Source organism: Anopheles moucheti, chromosome 3 (genome assembly GCF_943734755.1).
Source record: "Anopheles moucheti chromosome 3, idAnoMoucSN_F20_07, whole genome shotgun sequence".
NCBI lineage: Eukaryota > Metazoa > Arthropoda > Insecta > Diptera > Culicidae > Anopheles > Anopheles moucheti.
Genome location: NC_069141.1, coordinates 60,532,680 through 60,557,394, shown reverse-complemented (window position 1 = coordinate 60,557,394; position 24,715 = coordinate 60,532,680). Strand labels below are relative to the sequence as shown.

The following is a 24,715-nucleotide window of genomic DNA, read 5'->3' as shown; positions in this document are numbered from 1 at the left end:
TATATTATTATTTTTATTTATGTATTATTTTTTCGGAGAAATTTTGCTTTAACGATTAAATTTTATTTAACATCGCTATTCGAAAAGAGATTTATTTTTTTTTTTAGAGATTTATCTCATTCTTTTAATTATAAGGGTTTACCTACCAAATATCCATTTTTTTTAATGTCGAATAATATAATTAAATAATATGGGTCACCGTATGCCCTTGTCTGACCAAGTCCCAACGCAGACCCATGTGTGCTCTCCGCCAGCAGTTTCGATGTCGACGAATTGGTTGTAGTCCATTTCGGGCAGGTTCTCAGCGGGGGATATAGCTTTCAATTGTGGCCCTAACGCGTTCAACTCTCAGCGTGCGGAGATTGCAGCCAAAACCAAAACCGACCGAAGAGGCCAGTGAAGGTGCGCCATGGGTTCATATACCATCGGGGGAATGGGTTTGAACATGTGGGCGTGATGAGGGTAGTGTGTGCTTAATCAGACGATATGTTTCTGCCGATTTGGTTAGCTCCCCGTTGCTAGCCTATAAACGATGCCTGCTTTTGATGACGGCGAAATGAAACAATCGAGCAGAAAGATTACTATCCGATCCGCTTTACGAAATCGAAATAGATCAATGAATGTGGTGTGCGATCATTATTGGTGTGCGCGGTCGCGGATGGAAGTGATGAAAAAGCATTGTCGTTCGGTAAAATATGGATTGATTCGGTAGCTGAAGTATCACAAATTTGAACCGAGCTCCGAGCAATCTTGCCCTTTTAAGGCGGCACGAAGTATAAACACTAATCGAGAGCAATTTGTCAAAGTTTTTTGTCGTAACGGCTTCATCGATCGGCTTTTGCTTTGCCCCTTTGATAATGGAGTTCTTAGAGAACCTAATGGTGCTGGGTTTTTTTAAAGGGGATTCTTTGATTTATTTATGTTACCTTTTTCTATTACATTACATTACATTTTATTATGTATTACATTTTATTACATTATGTTATATATAATACATTTTATTATATAATATTATTATATTACGAAAACTTATTACTTTATTGCTAAAAGGACACTTCTTTAATAAAATGTTGAATAATTAGTTTAAATTGAACCTTTAGTGCAAACTTGTTTGAGTGGATATCGTTCGGAGCAACGAACAATATGATGGAGTAAGTTCTTATTAATGCGTAACTTGTGTATAAATCGTGTAGGCGTGTTCGACGCCATGGTGCATTCTTGTGAAAGGAGGAAAACGGTACTCAAGGTCATCTGGCGCGCTGCCTGTTCAGCCCACGTCTAAGAGACGTCTTAAATAGCCGCAATACACATTTGCAGTGAGCGGAGACTGTAAATTCCGTTCCAAAAAACAATCACGTCCTTCGACCCTCGATGTGAAACTTAGGCTAGTGACTGAAATGCGCTGGATGAGAGGAACCTCCGCCTCAGCTGGTGGTGGTAATAAATTGTTCACAGTCGATTCGAGTGTGGCCTGTCTGTCGGTGAATTTGTTTACCCACCCGACGGGGGGCTTCCACCCCCTTTCCTGTTGCTGTGGTGGCGTCTGGCCGCAGAAAGCACGTGGTTGTAAGAATTAATAGGCGAATGGGTTTATTAATCGATTTCCACCTTCACGCCAATCGAACGATCGGGAGGGGTGGTTTGTCTTCTCATTTGGCCTCTCTGTCCCAACCGTACGGTATTTTGTACCGGCAGGTGTTTGTGTTGGCGACCGCTTCGACAGGGTATGGCTCGGTTAATTAATGAATTGTCCGCGTCTAATTCGGCAGCGGCTCTAAGTCTTTTTCTCTCGCTCCGCATACGGAAACGATGAAGTGGCGGGATATTCGAGGAGGAGTTGTATGCGAGTTTGTGCAATAGTGCGTATCGGTGGTGATGAGGCCCACGATTTAGTGGCTCGTCTTTCCGTAAGTTGCCGTCCTCCGTGCACCAAAGATCGATTTCTGTGGACAGAATAATATATGCGTTTTTCATGAATTTTGAGCTTAATTTTGTACTGTGGAGGAGTTTGATAAATTAAAACTTTACTCGTAAATAGTCGAACGGAATGGATTTATTATTGGAAATGTTTAAAAAGGATATAGCCTTGTACATCGAAAAGTATGCGCAAATATATTTTTGGTTCGCTCAAGAAAGAGGTCTCTTTGGTTTGGCTTGTTGTAAAAGTAAGCATAATCTAAGATTGGCGCATCCAAATTGATTTGTTCGATTGCTAGCTCTTAAACTGCAATGCGCACCATGCACTATAACAAATGACCGTATCTAATGTAGGGCTCTCTGCCGTAATCCTGCAATCGCTTCCCCACAACGTATTGTGAGGGTGCTGCCGATTGTTATGCCGACTGTGTTAAAATCCGGCCACAGATTGTGTTGATGGAGCTGGAGGCCCCCAGAGGGCGGTGGTGCTAAATATAGTAGTACACTTTATTGAGTACACTTCGGCGCTACATCTCCCCTGACCGGGTCACACGCTGGTGGAAGAGTGGTGCGCGCTGCGCCTCGCAGTGAAGCAAAAGAAGAAAATCAACCAGTATGTAACAAATAATTACAACCCTTGTAATGGGCAGAAGGGGGCCTAATTTATCGCTGCAAACAACGGAAAGGTGTAACCGTGTTAGTAATACCTCCGGCGGTGTGGCCCTGCGGTTCGGCTGTAATCACCCTATTATATCCCCAATGTGGATACCCCTTCTGCGGCCAGCCCGGTAACAATCCGTTGACACATTGTGGCGATAGTAGGTGCTGCATTGTACTGTTGGTACGATGGGTTGTTGTATTGTCCGTCTAGGAAGTAACCGGCAAAACAGATCCGTTGACGACGTATATTTGTCTCCTCGTTGGGGGTTGCGTAACATGCATAGGAGGTCGGTGTTGCATTCAATTGCATTATGCTGTTTTTCGTTTTTTGAGGAATTAGGTTTCATCTCAAGAAATGTGAAAGAATTGTATGGCAGTGTGTTATATCTTTCTTATTTATTTACTTCAAAATTTAGTACATTTTTTTAAAACTTTTTTTGTTATTCATAATGTTTTATTTTTAAATGAGAATTTTAAAATTATATTTAAAACCTGTTAAGAAGGTATTCTTGAGAGACTTTATATGTCATATAGTAAACGTACTTCTGAAGAACGTTCGGAACGTACTCTAAATGCTGTGTGACCCAGTTGTTTTATTTTTGTCGTTCGCATGACATTTTCTCGGTCATTAGGGCAGGTCCCTACAGTGCAGTGTATTGATTTCATAGCTTTACCTTTAGCATTGCATGTCAAAACTGCATCAACCTAGAGACGAGTGAACGCGATGGGGGGCATCTAATGGGGAAGCTTCACTTTTGTTACTTTGTTCCAGTTTCTGTTGTCCGTTTTCTATTTTCAATTGAAGTATTATGGCATCAAAGCTAAAGTTCTGTTTAGTTTATGCTTTTTTTTTATTTTGAAATAGTTTATTGAGATAATATTTGTATACAGGTAGTCCCCGAGATACGCTATTATAGCGGACCGCTATAATCCGGAAAAAATCCGCGTATCTCGTATTTCCGCGTAAGTCGAATCCTAGTGCAATTTCGTTTATACTTCAAAGTCACAGAGTCGACTTCCTTCTCTGGACTTAATTGTTTAACCGAATCTGGCGATTTTAAGAAAGAATACATTAAAATAAGTTAGAAAGAAATGTTTTATGTAACAAAAAAAAGATATTTTCGATCAATTTTCTTCTTTTTGCTTAGATTTTGTGCTATAAACAAGCTCAGCTATCAAATTTCCAAATACCGCGTATCTCCGAATCCGCGTATAAGAGGAACCGCGTATCTCGGGGACTGCCTGTACTTTTATTTAATGTACATATTTGAATAGGTACTCTACTTAAATAATACAAAAAAAACATGCGAATCTCCTCCTTTGTTTTTATTTGATTGGCAGTTAAAGTTTTTCAAATAAATTGTCTGTTAAATTAAACACATTTGATAATAAATATATACATTTTTTAGGCTTAAGCACACCTACTTCCTTGAGCTTGATCTTTCAACAGGAAATTTAAAAAAGGTGTGAACTCTCAAATCGTAATCAATCACATCAAGTTGAACGAGTTTTTACATGCACGCTGCCTTACCTGCATGAAAAAGATATCACTAACAAATAAAAAAAAAACCCAATCGGGCGAAATCTGTTTAAAAAAAAAACGGCTGCCATATTTCTGTCCATCATTCAATTTTTGCGGGAATGTCACTGTGTTAGCCAGTGACCAATAAAAAAGTCATAAATATTCACGTCGATCTCCGCTGACTTACGATGTTATGATATGATGTTCCACGAAAAAAAAAAATGTTTGGTCGTTAAACCGACACCCCCCCTAATCGGATGACCATTTTGATTCCAATTTTCGAAGTTATAAAATTCGAATCAGTGCCAATCTGTGGCATACGTAGGAAACGTGTTCCTACTGTACCAGTAGCAAGATAATGTCAAGCGTTTATCTAGCTTTAAAATCATATGCCAAACGATTTGGAAACGTATGTTTTTCATGCTGGCGGAATTTGTAAACACACACACTAAATGGCGATAAAGATATGCGAGTAACACATGAATCGTTTTTGTTTGGAATCGATTATTGTTAAAGTTATCTCTCGTTGAAATATGTTTAACTGTGAATGGCGATGAAACAAGTAGCCGCGGGTCATTTGTAGTTGTTTGCTGCAATGTATTCATATGATTATTTCATCAATTTGCAATGAAAACGAGAGCAATAAAAACGAGAATCAGCAATAAATGGGGGGGAAAAAACGGTTCCGGAAAAGTGCAACAAGGCGCAAATGTTTGCTTCAAATTTTTTAAGCTCTCCTCCGCGCTGTTGCGCCCCATCATATATCTGTTTCGACAAAGCGGATGCATCCGGCGAATGCGTTTCATTCAATGTTTTAATGGGTTTTTAAGTTCTCAATTTTGGCAATGGTAAATTAATTGCCTATCTTCCCTCATTTTGCCATTTTGCGCCGGTTGGGTTTTTGTTATTGTTTACGTTACGAGTGTTTGGCTGACTGCTGTTGTTTGGTGGGGTTTTCTTTTCTTCTCCTGCGAAACTACACTTCGGTGTACACTCTTGTTGCCATTCATCTACCGGCGGTTCCGAATAGGGCATGAACTTTTACCGCGTACAAATCAGACGAACCTCCTCTCCCACGCATGGGAGAAAAAGGCACACAATTCCAGTTTTACGATGCAATAATGTATCCGTGTTTACTGATGATGACGCGCTGTGTGTTGCATTGTAACGTAACGATAATCGGAATCTCGGCCTGTGCGGGGGTGAAAATCATGAATTAAAGTGTAAGTGTGTGTATGTGTGTGTGTGGGGGGGTGGATTCTTTTTTGAACTATTTTGAATGAACCAGCGAAAGTTTTCCCTTCGCGTTTGTCTTGTTTAGGTTGTACCACCGAAATAGGTTCCTTTTTTTTTCAATTGTGCTTATTGTTATTGTCCGCGCCAAACTTACTACAATGCTCGACAAAACTGTTGGCACTGGAAATGTAAATGAAAATGGTTTTAAAATTCAACCATTCAGCAGCACCTTTGAAACAGTTTGAAGTATTGAGTTACGTAATACTTAAAATTAATAAAAAATCGTTTAATTATTAATTATTCAGCACAAAGCTAACGGAATGACAATGACTCATTGAAAAGCAAGTAAGAAGAGTAAAACCAAGACTGAGCAAGCATAAATGCGTTCACAGTGCAACTTCCGGAGAGGAATAATTGGATCTATAAATACACCATCTTCAGTTCTCAGTGTGCTATTTTTTTACGTTGATTTCAGGCATATTAATCAGCTTATGTGCCACTCTCGTTCAGTTGCATTTAAAAAGTAGTCTTCCTTGCTTGTTGCGTGCTGCGACGATGTTCTTGACCGTTCCAAAAATGGTGCTAGCGGTAAGCTTATTTCGCGTTTTTATTTGCTTCATTTATCTTTTTCGCACGTCGGATGGGTCACAGGCTGTTCAGCCTACGGAGGTATTCCGTGCATGATTTTGCACAGGTAACAGGTGACAGGTGGTGAGTGTAGGCTTTTGATCAGCTTGAGGTGTTTGAGGCTTTTGACGAGTTTTTCTGTGATGCTACTCAAGGAGGTAGTACACTTTGGCGGATTTTCTATAGAATTTTTTAAGGGAATTTCTGTAAGAATTTGACAAAAATGATTTAAAAATGTAACATTTGAATTGTTGTTTGTTGATAAATTTAATTTTCTGGGTAATATTGGACAATCGTTTTGGTTTTTTAAACATTATTTATTTTTTATCTCCTTTGAATTATTTGTTATGTTAAATATTTGTGTATAGTTTTCGAATGCAAAAATGGAGGATGGAAAGTCTACCATTTGGTCTAAGTCGAATCTACTATTTTTGAGTTATGGAATCCACTTTATTTTTCTAGATTTGTACTGAAAATTTTTGAACCTTCAGCGCACTGCGACTCTCATGGAGGGACTCGTGAATTTTTAGGAAAAGTTTACCATACCGTTACCATTTTGCGGAACATGCAGCATGTGCTACGCAGTACTGGTTTAAATTGTAACTTGGATGCGTTACAAACAAATTTTTAATTGTAAAGGTTTTATTCAAACTTAAATTTTAAATTTTATTAATTAATTTAATTTCAAGAATAATGATTGTATGGATTTTGCGCGTTTGCGTTAGAGTTTGGTTGAGAATTGTTATTTAAATAAAAGCGCAATTCAAAACAGAACCGGTAAAGTCAATTGCCACAATTATACCTTATTCGTCGTTGGTCTACCCAATAAACGCAGTGTTTATGAGGTTGTCTGCCAATTAAAACGGGTCGTACGCGTAGACACGTATGCAAATGTGTTTAAAATATTAAAGGCGCCGATTAACCGTGTCTGGTGAATGCGCGACAATGCGTGTACATATGTTCATTCAGGGAGGTTGAAATGCTGTCGTTGCAATACCATTGTGTGTTACAGAGGATTTGCCGTGTTTGCATGCTACCTGGAGAATTTCAGGGTGAATGAAACAAATTGAATGTGTGAAGTAAACAAATTGTTCCTTAAAATGAAAAACAACTACAAAAAAAATTGATAGTTGGTTTGCAATTCGTATGCAAATTCGTTACGTTTCTTTTGCTTTGCATATGGCAAAGTCAAGGGTAAAGAGAAGTGAAATTTAGATTTAAAAAGAAGAATAATGCTATCATTTTTTAAACGTTTTCCATACACAGTTGGTAAGCATTTTTAAATGATGTTTCTTCAACCGGAACCATTCGATTGCATTTCAATGAGTCCTGATGTCCCCTTGGTGATCACTTTCGGTGTGTTGGACGGAAGTCCCGGGAAGTTAAGCTTTTGCAGGTGATGATGAACAGCGTCGCCTAGGAATAGCACCTTCGAACGCAAATTATCAATCATCCCAAGCCAAGGGAGTGATTTATATTTTCCCTCATTAAAGTAGGAAATCCGCCGCCATGCGCTCGCTGATTGCGTATGCTGATTCCGATGGAGGAGTAGAGACACGCAGTGGTGGTTTCGCTCACTCGGGATGATGATGATGATTGGCGAGAAAAAAGTGCACGTTTTAAAATAGTTGAGCGCTGCACGCGCAAACCTTGTGGGCCTTTCTTCCTTTTGCTGATCCAATTGCACAATCTGCAAAAGGAAGGAGTTGGAGGGCTAAATCCATCTGCTGCTGGATGGGGTGCGCTAGAGCACCAGCTCACCCGATCGTGTGTCGGTACGTTTGTTGTCTTGTTTGGTGCGGGCCAAAATCATCAGCAGCGCGCTATGGCGCACGTGTGTTTCTCTGCGTCTTTGGGTGTAATGGACTTGTTGATGATAGCGGTACTCGCCTTTTTCCGAAACCGACGCAACCTCCCGGCCCGGCACAAGCGCTAATTAGAGGTGTAAATATTTATCATCATAATTTTCCTATAACTCAGTTGTGAACGGCGCTCTGGTGGTAGGTTGCTGTGTGCGGCCTGTTTTCCTGGTCAATTGCTTCGTCTGGCGGTTAAGTTCAGGCTACACACGGCACAAGGGATCGAAGAAATTGCCCAGGTGACGAGTGTGGATTTAATTATGATTAATTTGTGTGCGTTAAAAAGCAATGCGCTCGTCGGAGCTGCATAAGGATAGCTATCGAAGGCGCTGTTTTTTTTTTTTCATTCTTTTAGCGAGGAAAGTGTGAAAAAATAAATTATGCTCGTTTTGAAATGTGGACGTAAATCGTAAAGTTAATGTTTTCATCAAATGTCATCGCGCAATAGTGCGCGAATGTATCAAACGCGTAACTACGGTAAAGTGACGTCGTCGTTCATAAATTAGCTTTGCGCACGAAGAATACGACGGTAATAAATGGAAGCGGTGAATTTTACTAATGAGATTTTTTTATATATTTCCCGTCAAATTGCAATTCTTCGTGTACCACCACCACTCCAAGAAACGAGTTTAATGTACGCTGAATCATATTAACCATATTCTAATGAGCGACCAACAACAGCTGCAAGGCCATATTAGTCAGCTGGTGGCTGGCCTTTCAATTTTTCTTTTGGGGAGAAACCTAATTGGAAAAGAATCGCTTTATAAAGTCATTAGATTCGTGCGCCGAACGCGTGTGGGGTCGCTTCTTCTGACCCGTGGCTTTACAGTAAATTGCTGGCACGCGATTAACAGCGCTGTTTTATCGTCGACAGTCGATACCCACCCGATGCAGAAGATAGCCGCTGATCGCCTTGGGGCCTACGAATGAGTAGATGAAGCGATGGCTGAAGCATAAGCTACCATCATCACCCGTTGGGGTTGCTCGCTTGAGAAGCACAACATCGAAAGGAATCGTGTATGTGGTGGGCATTACCGATGCATGCGGTGCGACGTTAAAAGAAGCCATAAGTTGGTTAGATTGCTCTCGAGATCTCTCGGTGGTCTCCTCCAGATCGGGCGGCGGGATGCAAGGCGGCGGGATTTGGGCTGTGGAGGAGTGTACACTCTGGCCGCCTCCCACAGCATTCGCACTGGAAAGACGAAGAATCTGGACGACCTTCGTCAAGAAGTACAGCCTGATTCTGCCATCTTGGTCAGTGGAGCAACAGAAAAACACGGAGCGCATCGAGTTTCCATCATTGGTGGGTAATTTACCCGTTTGAAAAATTATCGGGCCGACCCCGGCGCAGGTCGTGTCGCGTCTGTTGGTCGGTGCGGACTGTGTGCTGTCGTGCTACCTACATGTTTTGACCTTCGGTTTTTGGGGGGAGGGATGAAGTTAACACGGGAAAACTTCACGACACGCGAAGTCCATAAACAATTCGACGGTTAATTGATATAGGGTATTGATATAGGTATATTCTGTGGCATTGACATTGGGAAGATGGGAGAGACGGACGAGAAAACGGCCATAACCGAAACGAGCAGAAAAAAGATGGGTCCAGATCCAGAAGGAGATAGCTTCAACCTTTCACCCAGAGGATTGGCGTGAAGTGGGATGATGATGATGATGTTGATGTGGACTTGTTCCAGATTAGCGAAGGATCGCTGGATCGTGATCCTCTGGTAGCGCGCTTGTGGTGACCACATACTGCTGCGGGGTCTGCAGGTTAACACGGTGAGAGCGTTTTGCATATTCCAGCGTATCGCACGTTGTAATAAATACCGCGTGGAATTGACCGGTCCGAATGTAAGTTCCGTCGGAGTTCTTGTCGTCAGTAGGTCAGTAGTGTCAGGAGGTGCATAAGTACAACATGCATTAGTGTCCGTATATTAAATTCCTGGTGGTAGCAGTTCAATGCAGTTGAATTAGTAGTAAAAAAATAGAAATCCTTGGAAGATAGAAAATCCTTGGAAGATAGAAAATCCTTGGAAGATAGAAAATCCTTGGAAGATAGAAAATCCTTGGAAGATAGAAAATCCTTGGAAGATAGAAAATCCTTGGAAGATCGAAAATCCTTGGAAGATAGAAAATCCTTGGAAATTGCTACGATTATCGCAAAATATTGATAAAGATGATCTCCAAATCGAATATCTGTGTGTGATGTTTGGTGCTTTACGTTTAATACACGTGTGCTCGTTAAATGAGGTGTGTGACCCGAACATAATAGATGTTGACCTCAAAGAAAATCGCCTATTTCAATCGATTTAGGTGACATTACACATCGTATGGGAATAATGTTATGGTGGCTAAAGATATATTTGAGCTCTGCTTCTTAAATGTGAAGTGCGTTTTACGGAATTTGTGATATAATTGTGATTAGTTCATATCCGATTCTTTTAGACATTGCTGAAGATTGTGGGGACAAATGGGTTAGTGTGGGTTTTAGAAGATTCAGCCAATTAAATTCCGTTAATTGAACTCGACGAGTGGAGTAACATTGGAAAAGAGTTATTAAGTGCTTGAACGAAATACCTTAAAAACCTTAGTGTTAAGGTTAGAAGAAGGTGTCCTCTGAAATCTGAAATTATTGTGTAACTATTTTCGGGTTTTCTTTTCGCATTTTAAGACAATCCCACGTGGAATAGTTTCACCCGTTTTTACTGAACAAATAAATCAATTTCTTCGTGTAATGTATCATGAAATTGCTGCTTTTATATACGCTGTTGTCATAGCAGGACTTTTCCTGTTCCCGTTTACTGCTGCTTAATGCACGTACAAATCTTCTTCGTGTAACGATTACTCGGCCAAAAAAAAAACAAAAAATGCGAATGTTTCTGCTTTATGATCCATCCATCGAAGAAAACATTCTTCTCCACGTCTCCGAAACGTCTTTTATGGCCGGTCATGTTGGTATTCTGTCTCTCTTTCTCTCACTTGATTGCTGGAATGTTATAAAACCTTCTTGCTGTGGGCATCAAGCTCGGTCGTCGTGGTCAGCTGAGCTGCGACGGTGGACGTCGATGCCCGGACTCGGGAAGACGTACATATTTCTTCCCGAGAATTTCGGGGTAGGGATAGTTACGGGGTTATTTTCTGCCATCAACCAACCGAGCAATCTGTGGTTTTGCTAGTGGAATACTAGTTCTACCCGAGCCTTCCGAGTGATCTGACGATCTTCGCGTATTTTCTGGTGAAATAATTGTGCGTTAGATGTGATCGATATTAAAAAAGACACGAGAGACCAAGTTAACTTGTTTGATGTGTTGGGAAATTTAATTTCTTTGTGTTACATTCCGCGAGTTGAACGATATTCCAGCTGTTTCGAAACCCAAATGTTAACAATGTAGCGATTCTACCCCGTTTTAGTTGATTGTCTAGTGTACATGAATGTGAAGATATTAAATCTATTTAACTGTTGTGTTCAAATGGTTTCAAATCCGTGAAGTTCTAAAGTATGACCTTAACGAGTTCTTCAATGGAAAAGATTCTTCACTTTCGGATCAAGGTTTGTATGCATCCAACATATTCTCACAGCAGTTTTTTCTCATTCCGCAATGTTATACTAGAAGTGTTCTAAAATACCTGCATTAATTACAGCGTGTGAGGCGATGGGGGGAACTACTGAGAGTCTCTAAACTCCCCACCTTAAATTGAGGAAAAATTCCCTGAAATCGTCGAAAAAGCTACCGCCGTCGGAGTTCGCACGGTTTTTGGTTTGTGACCTCGACTGTTTATGGTATTTACGTACACGAAACTCTGGTCCCTTTTGCGTGCGGTTGCGTGCACATGCGCGCCCGTCTAAAGAAGTGGCCCCTGGAGGTGTTCTACTTCCTTAGGTGTATGGCGCCAACGCGTGTGAGTTGATGTGGCTGTCTGCCATCTGCCACCCCAGGCCCCCCCAATGGGTGTCTCTGTTTTGGGGCGTGTGATGTATGTCTCGCTGTGCGCGCCCTTCCATGCGCATACACCGGTTTCATTCATTCATTTGTGAGATTTTCCGCATAGTTTCGATCATGTGCCACGAAAGTTCGCTTGGGGGTCTTCCTCTTCGTTGGTGTGTACTGCGCCAGTTCTCACCGTTGCTCGCGTTGCCTGCGAACATTAATTAAACTAGATGAGTTGATCATCCTCAGCCCGGCGATTGTGCGCGCTCGGATGCTAGAGACGGCTCCAGAGCTGGAAGTGAAAATTTATTCACCCATTGTGTGTTGTTATGTGCGATTGGGAAGACATTCTTGAACCTTGATTTATTCCAAGCGTCTTCCGAGCACTCGTGCGCGATCAGTCCCAGTCGTTGTCGTAAGCCGATTTGTAGGGATTTGTTCGATTCGACGGTGGTCTGGTCTGGTGTTTCTTGGCTGTTTTTTTTTCTTATTTTGGCCTGGAACGACGGAACAATTGTCGGAGGCCAGGCTGAGAGAAAGAAAAAAATAAAGGAATCGAGGTCAGCAATGTATTGCTTTCCTGTCGGGTGTGTATTACCTTTCGTGCTCCCGCCCCCCCAGAGCTCGCGAAGGTGGTTCATAATTGAGGAGAAATTTTGCCAGCACCGAAAATGTGCCACATACACACCTTCCACCACCATGAGCTCCTCGCTTATTCAACGTATTTTAATCTGCTTCAACACACACCACGGACTGCGAGTGCGTATTTTGTGTTGTGCAATCGGTGGCGGATGATGATTAGGGTTTTAGGAGCAGCTTGCAAACGAGATAGATTTCCAACCTCTTCCAATTAGATCGATTGGGTTGCGATGTTTGCCGGTGGGTGGGAGGGAGGATAAGGAAATTTACCCGATGTTATTTTATTCGGCATGCACACTCACACACAACCTCGTTTTATGCTGATCTGTTAATTATCTTTCGCGCGAGAACCTCATATAATTATCTGCCGATTATCTTAAGTTCGCTTTTACATGTCGATCGATGGGGCGATCTTCACCCCACAGTGGTGAGTCGTCTAACGACCTCTCTCGGGGCTGTTGTGCTGCTACTTTATAGCTGCCGGTTAGTGACGATTATCTCGCTACATCATATTTCTTTCCTTGTACAGTGCATATCACGATTTGACGAGATTTGAGACGAGCTTAAATTCGGGTTTGGCAAAACCAAAGCGCAATAAAGAGTACCGTTTTGGGAGGGGGGAAAATGTTAAACAATAACGAGAACAATAATAAAGCGAGAGAAACATCTTCGGATCACGCTAATGCAAACAGAAGGGTAGAGGAGGTCCAAATTGTAGCGTACAAATAATCCCGAACGGAGCGTGACGTGTGTTCCGAAGCTTCCAGCAATATATGTGTGCCATCCACTTTTAAGGCACTCGAGGGAGGTGTGGCACAGTAGTAATGCTTAGCATAACATATCTCAGGTGTTTCCAACGGGTGAAGCCGGGTTAGCATAACAAAGAAAGATTCATCTACTAACTGCAATTATGAGAGAAGATTGTACGTAAGGTTAGAATACTCCACGGAGTATAGCTGTGAAACTCAACCTATTCGTGACCGTGATTATTTGTGGACGTCGTCGTGTGCCGTCGAAAAATCACGGCTCTGAGGTGTGTACTGGCTGGTTGCCACTTGAACGAACGGCAGCACGCAGGCATTCTCGCTCATATGCTTCTCAAAAAACCACCTCTAAAACCGGGGCTGCGTGTGTCAAGCTGAATTGCCACAAACAGACCATAACCGTGGAAAGGGGGAAAGGGTCATAGCTGGTTCCGGACCGGGGCACATCCCGGGCTTGGCGCAAGTGCAAGTTCTTGTATAGTTTTGCACGTGCCGCTTTTTTTTTGTTCTGCTCGGTCTAGCGCTTCTTCTCTAGCACTGGTCGCGATCTTATTGTCGCCGCAGCCCGGCTTCAAGTCTATTCGTTGCGAGCTTGTAGCTTCTCAAGTTCAACGACACTTTCGAATGTGTTGTGCTGGTGGTGGTTGGGTTTTCCGCCGTTCTTTTTACACCGCTCACGCAAATTCTTGCGCATTGTGCCGCCTGCCCTCGAGGGAAACTAGACCAAGCATGAAAATGTGCTTGAGTTGAGGAAGCAAGAAGAGAAGGCACAAGAGAGTTTTTTGTTTTCTTCTTCCATTCCATATGATAATAGTCGCAATTTTCGTAATTGTTTCGAAGAAGTTACGGTATTTTTGGAAGGTAATTTTCGTCTTCTTTCGATGGGTTATCATTGCGTTTAAATGCCTAATGCCGGAACACTAGGATACCTTTGATACATGACCTACAAACAGTGAAAGTATACAGTTGCGATTGTATTCTTATGAAACTTTATATTAATGATAACTACATTAACTACACCTTCATTGCGTTCGCGCGATATACGATCACATATTAAAGGTATTTTGTAGCGTCATCCTTGCAATCTCGATTTGGATGGGTCAGGGATCGCCAAAGAATTTAGGTTAACTCTTGCTTTGCCACCGTTCCTGCCCTGCCCTAGGTGTAAAGATGGAATAACCGCAAAGTAAGCGCGCATATGTTCTTCATCATCTCAAGAACATCATATCCCCCATCCGGTTCCGTGCGGTTCAGAATGGTACAGCACCCCACCAAGTCGTTCTTCGATCCCGCGTCCCATCGGTGGTTCTGTGGTTTACCGCTGCGGCAGGAATTTACCCACCCAGCCCATCGCAATGCGGACTAATGAAAATGACACAAATTAGGGATGATCGTTTGTCACTATTAATAAACGGTGCAGTATTTCCTGCTGAGCTCATCTTATAGGCCGTGCTGCACACTTTGGTTAGGCGATCGTAAGGGATCGTAAGTAAAGCGGCTGTAAACCACAACTCCGAGAGTACGCAATTTTGGGATCGGAAAACACCTTCGCTTTCGTAATTTTGTTTTCCATTTTCGTTGCTTGTGTTCCTTATTTATCCTTATGATCCTTATTTTACTGTAATGTTTTAAGGTTCAGTTAGATAAGATTCATAATGAAACTTATTTGTTTTTTTTTTTAATTTTAAGTAAAAAATAATTTCTTCCCTTTTTATGCTGTACTTTTATAGCAAAGGTGTCTTATGTTGTTTGCGACACACAGAGAAGATCCAGCGTTTATGCAACCGAATCTAGGTTATGATATTGCCTTGTGACCCATATACGATGTTATTTTATTTAATGGAAACCACTTTACACGCCTCCTGACGTGTTCCACACTGGTTCCGTAGATAAATCCGTGTGAATACAAAAAAAAAACGCAAGATGTCATCCGTAGGTGGAGTTTATTAATTGATATCCATTTCTCAGCAGAAGAAGTTGGCGCCTTTTGCGATAGTAAGTAAAGATTTGTTAATATCTTGCGCCATGATCGTTCAAAGTGTTCTTCTTCTGTGTGGATTGCAAAATGTGTTCTCCTTTTTCGATCATTGGGCGATGAATGTGATCCATCAGTTAGACAACAACAACATGAACCTTACAGCGCTGACTTGATGAATTTCTCCTTCGTAGAAAAAATTGCAAATATAAAGTCAAGTCCTAAGTAAAAAGTTATTCGGAAGTTATTCGGACTTTAAACATATTTACTTTTCGTGTCACGCCTCTGCGATGGGGAAGTTGGTAGCAAACGCGAACAATTGGGTTAATTTCACGTTTACCGAAGTTTAACTGCCGTTTTTGGAGTGAAGGTTAATGCGTCCGTTAATTACCCAACAGCCGCTCAATGCCAAAGTCAGATAGATATTCGCTTTTCTCCATTGTCAATTCAATCAATTGAAGGCTGGATCCATTTCCATAATACATCGCTGCGGGTGGTGGGCTGCTCCTCCTCCGTTTGCCGGGAGGGTGGCTGAAGATGTGCCACTGCTGCCACCACGCAACACGACCGTGCGTCAGCATTGAAAGATGTTTAGAAGGAGAAAAGGAGACCGACCCACCCCCTTCTTGCTCTGGTCGAAAGGTTTTCAATCACCTTGCAGCAGTAGTGAGACAGAAGCAGAAGTGGGCAGACTTGCTATACTAACTAACTAGTCTAGTAGCCTAAACGACCGAGTGCGCTGTCCATGGCCAAGGAAAAGCGTCACATTCTGCGAGACCTAGACTCGTGTTTCGGTGGACCGGCTTAGCGTGTGCCATCAGGATGAGGCGCAGAAACGCATTTACTTCGTTCGTTGTCCGGCCAGCAGCGGACAGCACCAACGCCTTCTGTTTTGGGCGTGTATTTGCGAAGCTTAACGGAGTGGCTTTGCCGAGAGACCTACTAAACCGGTGAAGCAGAAACTGACCTCCTCGTCGAAGTGTGCAGTGTGTGATACCTTTGGCAATGGCCGCTGTCTCAGCTGGATGATTCGTAGCCAAGCCCACTCGAGGGGGGTTTTCCTTTAGCGGACGAAACTCCTTCAATGGTCGCGTACTGGGTCGTGTGTGTAGTACAGGATGGTGGCGAGATTCTGAGGAGTCGTCGGGTGGTACTTTTGGGATGACTCAACAGTAATGGTTAACTGTTAATGAAATTTTCCTGCTTCTGAAACATTTTAAATTAGTAAATCATTGTTATTGTGATTGTGATAAATAAAAGACTTACCGTATTTTAGCGTCTATAACGACCTCCTAGATGAATTATCCAAAATTTTTGGAAAAAAAGATTCATCCCCATCATCACTATCTTCATAAATTGCATGATCCTCAGTCCCATCAAGATTGTCACTGATTTCGCATTTTTGAAAGGATTTGACAACAATCGCTTCGCTGACTCCTGACTGTGCAGTAATGACCCATTGCAAGATCGCTGGAATGGTGGGTTTTTCTTATGCTTCCTGAAGGAGTCAGATTCGAATCAGTTCCTTTTATCCACTTACTTCATTCTTCTCTTATTAAACCACCAGGAATGACTTCCAAAAAACGTTTTGCTTGAGCAACATTTTGTTTAACTTCTGCTGGAAGACGACCTCTAAGTGCATCCAGTTCTAGCATTGCAGGGTTTTCATAAGAGCTCCAGGTCTCTTGTTCTAAGCATTTTTAACCACAGATTCATCCTTGTGTTACCCATTCATCCTTTTATTTCAACAAAACGACCTTTAATCCAGAAAGCTAGAACGGAAAAGTTACTACCCTTGTATAACGAAGACCCCTTTAATTGGTCTTTTGGTCATTTTTGACCTAAAAGGGGGTCGTTATATACGCTAAAATACGGTAATTTTCGCATCGGAAAATTTAAAGAAAAAACACAGTACAGGAAATGTACAGGAGATTCAACAAAAAATGTAAATATTGTTCATAAATAATAGTTATCGATATCTTGAAAAAATTGGAAAAGATATCTTAGTCGTTGGATACCAATAAAATTATGTCTGAAAGGATGTTTTTAGAATAAACGATATGCTATTTTACTACTATTTGACGCTGATTAATTAATATGATTAAATATTATATTAATCATCATTATCATTAAACATTATCATAAGTCCTTTCTTTTAAAAATATTGTGAAGTTGCACATTTGCCAATCAGCTTCCCCTTTCACATCAGTAATGACCTCATTGGAAGCATAGCAAGGTGTTGATCAACGAGATCTGGCCTAAATCTATTGTTGTGAAGTATGTGGTGTATTACAAAACACGCTGTACTATTCTAGGCTTGAAATTGACATCATCGTCTGTGTGGTTATGTTGCGTGTTTCTAGACTTTTTCTGTCCTAGACATTGGTATCCTTCGTTTACCGCAGCAGTGTGTCTCAAGATTGGAACGTTTCAGATGTCTAGCCATTATACCACTGGTTATCAAATGTGTGTGTATTCTTTTGGTCATGGATCGAATTTCAAGCGTTTGTGTTGGCCTTTACTAATGTGTGGTTAGCTCATGGCCCTTCCGATGCGCGAATAGTGGTTGGCTCAACACGGATACGTTACACTATTTTTGGTTGCCGACTGCTGCATCGTCGTTGCGTCCCCTTTTTTTTCGTCACCACAACTGCTCGGGAAATATCTTCCGAAGAGGCGGAGAGGATCGGTGTCGGTGTGTGCTGCTGTGTTGTTGCCGTAAGATCATCGTCGTTTTATCACGCCTGTTCTGTTCGCAGCATTAGTGTGACGATGATAGCACCTCTGCGCCAGGTTTAGCATATCACATTTGGCCCAACATGATGTTGTTGTGGGGCCGAATGGTCACGCTACCGGCGGCTTGTTGTCAGCATGGTCGTTCTGCATTTTCATCGATGAACATAAATCGGCTAACCCCTTATGGTAGCGCGAGATTAATGGTGAGGAGTAGAACGTATCACTGACGGTGCGGTGGTTTCATAAGTGCATTTTTGAGGTGTTAAACGTGTATTTTATGAGAACTGTGTGGTTTTGTTCTTTGTCTTCGTATTCTAGTGTTTATCATGCATCTAACCGTGCAGTTGATTTATGTAAAAAGTGTGTTTTTATTATAAATATGTTTGCACTGCTAAAAATTAGTTTTGCTTTACAATTATTTCGTAAATTAATTAAACACATAAATTCAGCAATTTTCCAAAATAAACACAACAATTTTCGCATTGGTGTAAAACGTATGAGGTGTTGTGTTGGAATGCAATACAATTATCGTTACGGCAAGCGCATGAAGTTGAAGCTAAAGGTACAACGGTGGAATGGCGCATGAAATACATTTTTGCAATGCAATGGTACTCTGCGTTGTTACGGTCGATGTGCGTTGCAGGCGGAGGGAGTCTCCAAATTGTTTACAAAATACTTTATACGCGCATGATAATTTACGCTTACTTCCACACACTTTGCCAGGCCAGTGTAGGATTGGTTGACCGATTGGGTTGCTACCCAGCCACCCACCGCATACGCCATTTTGTGGTTGTGAAAGGTGTTTTAAAAACGTTCACATGACCTTTGCCAGTAATATGGGAAAAGAGTTTTATGTTTGCGTTCTTCAGAAATGCAGAAAGAATGTTCGGAATGTAGCAATAAAAAATCCAATTGAAAATTAATTAAACACAATCTTATTGTTGATGCTTTGAGAAGATTTAGTTCACTTATCGATGAAATAAATCTTGTAGGTGAGTTGATTATTTTTAACTTATTTTATTTTTGTTATTTTAAAGCGTTAAAATAATCAAAGCCACTCAGCCAGCGGCAGCCACACCAATCGAAGATTGATGCTGGTTTTGAACCGCTCGTTTGCCGGATGGATCCAGGAAGATTCGAACGCATTTCTAATTACGGAATAACGTATGCTTCCGCATCGTATCCAAACGAGCACAGAATAACAAACCATTTTCGCCGATATATATATTGAGCCGCGATCGTGCAAATTAGTGCGTGGCAAAATCCTCCCCCTCGCTTTTCCCACCTGCCCCTGTCTATAGCCAACTTTTGGGGCCATTGCATTTGCGGTCCCGTGAACCGCGAAACGGGGCGCAAACGCGCGCAAACCACCTCTCTAGCGCGTTGAAGAAAGAAGGTGAGATGAACGACGACGGTGGTGAAAAATTTATGGCCAGCCACAAGCTGTACTATATCACTTTCGGAGCAGGGAGATCGCCGCTGCCATATCCTGGACCTACCCCCCCGCCCCCGGACAAGAGAAACCATCTTCCGGTTTTTGGGTGTACGGCAAAAGGGCTGAGTGGTAGTTTTTTATTTTATTCATGCATTTAGAAAGACTGTGAATTTTCGAAGCATATTTGTGTTGGTCGATCGCCAATATTTCGAGTTGCGGTCGTCTCTCGTTCGTTCCGTGGTGTGTATAAAGTTACACTGGAATACAATATCACACGAAAGGGATGATCATTTTTTAATAAATCTAAGGTAAATAATGTAATTGATTCAAAGCTTTTTTTTCGGACTTTACTTTTGCAACTTACAAAAAGTCCGAATTTGGATGAATAAATGATCGCTAGGAATAATGTAAACATCAACTAGAGTATTCGATCAAGATTAATCAATAAATTGATAATGTTTACTGATTTATTCCTGATTGCTGATAAATTGATTAGGCAATATTCAAATTTATATTTTATTTTGCTTCAAATTATAACTATTTTGAGCAAACAACACTTAAAGCAAAGAATTCACATAATCACTATATAATCACCTATATTCAGTTGTCATTCGGTATTCGTAGTACAATCGTAAACTTAACTCGTATTGTGTCATTTGTTTAGGACTTTTCATTCGCGGAGTGGAGTTAAATAACATCTGCATTGTGGCACCACAATAAGAACCGTTCACTTGTGACTCGGGCTATATTCATAAATGTGCTGCACGTAGTACTATTCACGTCATCTGTTCCCATTCGCTTCGAAATGGATGAATGTCAGATCCATTATCGTATTTCACTTTTACAATAAAGTATAACCAAACAATTGAAAAATTTCCAGATGTCTTTGATGATAAGTGAGGTGATGTGATGTTTTTTGTTATTATCAGATGTATTGCCTTCAATTCGAACGAATGGAGAATGGCGTTTATCTAACGTTTCGACCGTCACCTATTGCGATCACACATCACATTGGCTCCCATGTACCCTTTTCCACATTGATCGGGAAACGATCGTATTAGTATCGGTGTTGATCATAATAATCGTACTTCATGACAATTCACACTATCCACCAGGGGTTACGACGTGGCGCGATGTACGCCGCAGGGCGTATGTCAGAAAATCAATTCTCCGCTCGAGAAATGTCACAAAACCTACCCCTCAATTTGCTACGGACGCGCGCTTTCCGCGGTGAATTGAAGGTGGAGCAAACAGATGGATAGCTAGACCCCGGCCAGATTGCTAGGTTGTCCAGGGGATGATGTGTATTACTGTGTGTTTATCCGCGGTATGACCATCGCCTTCACGGAAATGAAATGATATGTGAAAGTCACGTGAAAACCGACGGGAAAGTCCACCCTGGGCTCTGGGCGTCGACACCACCACTGACAAGAACGGCGGTTCATTGTTTCAGACCAGTCGAAGGTCATCAAGAAATTACACGTTTCGAAAGGTGTTTCCAATGCGGCCACATTGGGAGGGCACGATATCTCGCCCGGGTGGAATTATATCTTTTTTAGAACGTCGACCGAAGACGAGAATAGGAAGAACCGAGGCGGGGGCAGGTGGTGGCGCTCGCATTCCTGTGGTAAATAATTGAAATAATTTCAAGTTTATGGTGCGTGTGGACAAATGCAACGAAACCGCGATTCTCTCAGCCCGTCACAGCCCGTCGGAGAAGGTATGAGAAATGTGCTGCATTGCTTGCTTGAGCTTGTTCGTTTTATACGCGGGAGAAAGGTCGCGAAAGAATGGGCGAAACGACATGATTTCTTCCTTTTTGCTTGTTCCTTCAAATTCCTTTTCCTTTGCACGCGTCACGGTACATTGCAATTATGCAATGTGTCTGCAACAACAAATTGGGTCGTGTACTGGTGATTGTGATTGTTTTCGTAGGTATGGTTGAAGGATAAACTTTAATCAAAATTAAATACCGTTTAGGATTTCCACTATTTATTTACGGTCATAGTATATTAAAACACTAGGAATATATTTCATAGTAAAGAAGCACTTCTTAGGTGATTCCTTCTGATAGCAGAACGACAACTGTCATTCGAGGTGACAAATTACTTAATCGTCTGGAATGATAGCATATTCCTCAAGTAGAAGGAAGCAAAAGCAAACGAAACGGAAACGAAACACGCTGCAAATAATGAAGCACAAAACCCCGCGAACGTTATGCAACGCTGGTGATGAACTTCAAGAATGGAATGTTCACGTGCTGCGCACAGTTGCAGAAGACGAGCTAATTAATTTTGGCTGATTTAAGGGAAGGAAATTTCAAAATAAATTCCCCAGCCCCTCCCAGGGCAGGGCAAAGCGTCGCCTGCATGCATCTATCTATGCAAAGTTCCATAAAAGATGAAGCATCGTCCGTTCGTTCGTTTGTACGTTCATCGCGTTGCTGCTTTTGGGGCGGAAATATTCTAATTTGTTGTAATTAATCACTATCGATGCATGAACTTTTGTGCCGGCTTGACACTTGCTCTTCTCTACAGACACGTGATAGACAGCAGTCTAGGCGTTCCGTCGCCAGATGTTGACGATGATTACTTTTTAATTTTTTATACAAAAATGGAAAATCGTGCTGCCTTTGATATTATCTCTTTTACTTTACTGTTTTTTTTTCAATTTATTACGATGATTTATACATTTCTCAAACAATATTGTTTATTTTTATGATGTTAACTTATTTGAGTTTAATGTCCGCAGTGCGATTTTGAATTCGATGGACGTTCCCTGACCTTTTCTCACTTCACAATTTAACCTCTAGGGGCCGGATCACTGAACGTTTGTCATGTGTCCGATTTGTCGCACCTCCGAATTCTGACCAGGCGACAAATCAAATTGGTCGCCCCTCGCCTGACAAACCCATCCACCAACCAAGTTTCTCATCTCACAAATGCGCGTGTGCGATAGTTTCGAGAGCAACTTCAATCGTACGTTGCTACGGTGTTGCGCTCATTAGATGCAAATTTGTTGCAGTCGTATCCGTCTGGCAAGCGTGACCATCGCCAAAGTCGACCATTGCTCGACCACACCGACAGCGCACCCCGTGTGCACGCTGTGTGATTTGAAGTTTTTTTGCGGATTTGTTTTTTTCGGTGGTTCATTGCATGCCAGACAACACCCCGAAACAAGCTCTCACGCGAAACACATCGTTGTGCAGGTAGAACAAATGCGAGTTTTAATGCGCTTTTTTTGTGTTTTGTCTATCATCATGTAGCTAGGAGAACCGTGTGCGTGTAGGATGTTATGCTTAGACAAACAAAGAGTTTTCAATTATTCACGGGTACCACGATGACACACGACACACACAAACCCGGGGTGGGTACGGTTAATCAGTGGAGAGTGGTGCTAAGCATATGTGGCCCTTCTGTGGCCTTAGAGGTTAAGGTCTCTGCTTTGAAGTTACGCAAGAATACCGTTGCGCGCGCGTGTGTGTCCGAGTTGGCAATTTATTTGCTGTCTGTTTGGTATCATTTATTTTTTTGTTTTTTGCAACATTTGCTAATTTCGGCAATCTTTGAGATTGGGACAGTTTTAAGAGGAACGTGACATGTTTGTGATTTAGCTGCTCTTTTCTATCTATTTCGTGCCGCTTTGTTGAATTTCGCAATACACACATGTTGTGTGCAACATTTCTTCTAACATTTTCTAAAAGAATTAATCATTTTTAGGCAAACAAAGTTAAAGTATTCAATGTCTAAGGAAAAAAGTGACATTTTAATTGTTTCCATCTGATAGATGAACCTTTTTTCTAATTTAAATTTCTCGTTTATCGTTCGCTTTCGTTACAGGAATGTCAGAACCTGATTGAGGAAAATCGACGGCTCGTTAGTATAGCCAGTGGTGCCGGTAGTGGTTATGCGATCAACGGCATGCTGAACGGTGGTGGATCCGGAAGTCTCTCAACGCTGGGCATGGGAGTCCCGAACGGTGGAAGTTACAGTAGTGTGGAATCTGTGATCCTGCAAACTCAAGTCGAAACGCTACAATGGCAATTGAAGCAGGTAACGTAATGATAACAGTGATAAAACAATCCGTATGATATTTGTATACTTTTAGGAGGAGAAAAAGGAAAAATATCAAACGAAAAACTGGGAAAGACGAAAATTTGACATAAAACAAAAGAGGTGGCATTCGAATGAAATAATTGATTAACTACATTTACATCACAACAAGCCTAATTTGTACTGTCACCAGGCACATCTACGTATTGCACACCGGTGTAGGGCCTTGTTTCGAAACGATTTCGATCAATAATGAGCCATGTCTAAGTACACCCTCCCCTAAACCCTTTCGGTATTGATTTGAATTACAAAACGTCGTGTTCATCTTTTAAAGCCCTTGTGCAATGTTTCTGCGCAGTGCCGCGGGGGGGTGGAGAGCGCTCCGGCGTTGGCCTAAGTAACGATCTGTAACAGTCGTGTTGGTCACGAGATATGCAACGACATAGTTTAACACAGCAGTAGCATTTCGTAATAAGGCTTCGATGGGGACCCCCTCATCATGACCAAAATGCGTGGAAAGAAAATCCATCGTGCTACCTGCCGCAAGGCAGTGACGTACTTAATTAGACTAACGCTGTTGTGTTGTGGAGCGGTGTAGGGCTAGCTCTTTTAGTGGAAAATTGGCGAGGTTAGGAGATGTAACGTTCTACCAAGGGCGCCAAAGCCACGATATTCGACCAGCGATGCTACAACTCCCAATTGCATCCTAAGGGTGGCCAGCAGTGCTGCAGGCAGCTTTTTGTTGTGCATCAGCAGTAAATGATTCTATTATTTAAACCGGTGACATTTGTGTACGTAACCAGTGGGTGGTGGTTGAACGATGGGAAAATGTGATCGCGGAGTAGCGTGATTTGCTCTGTAGCGCGCGCGCGGTTCAGTGATTCAACGGTCGGTTGACCATCTCGGTCAACAGCATCGGTATATGTTTGTAGATTCCCGCCTGGCCCAAAGAGAGCAGTAGCGCCTGGCACTGTTTATACCGTTCTTCATCTGCATATGAAGGGAGGTAATTCATCGAGGGACAAGTTTAGAGGTTAGCTAGATTTGCGTTTTTGCCATTGCCATCGATTATCGCATCCATCTAGTTAATTGTGAATTTCATTAGTCTTTAATGGCTAGCGTGATGTTTTGGAACTGGCATTTTTAAATTCCATCTAACTATTACAACTTACAGTACACCCCCTTGGTTATGAGGCTTTTGAAGAAGATCCCGATTGCCGTAGTGAAATTACTACTGGTTTACTATAGGTTTATTGCTAGTATTTATGACTAACTAATATGTTAGCTAAATTTGCGATGTTACATTACGATCCAATAATATGCGAACTTGTAACGATCAGATAATAATCTACTCAGCTGTGTTT

The 24,715-nt window shown here is 41.8% G+C and overlaps 1 protein-coding gene across 1 annotated transcript in view; it reads left to right on the top strand.

Moving 5' to 3' along the window:
* Positions 1–24,715, top strand: part of LOC128303828 (uncharacterized) — a 92,236-nt gene that overhangs the window by 57,884 nt on the left and 9,637 nt on the right. Inside the window, exon 3 of the mRNA XM_053040906.1 lies at positions 23,139–23,351. Within this exon, the coding sequence (XP_052896866.1) occupies positions 23,139–23,351 (213 nt within the window). The remainder of the gene's footprint in view (positions 1–23,138; positions 23,352–24,715) is intronic.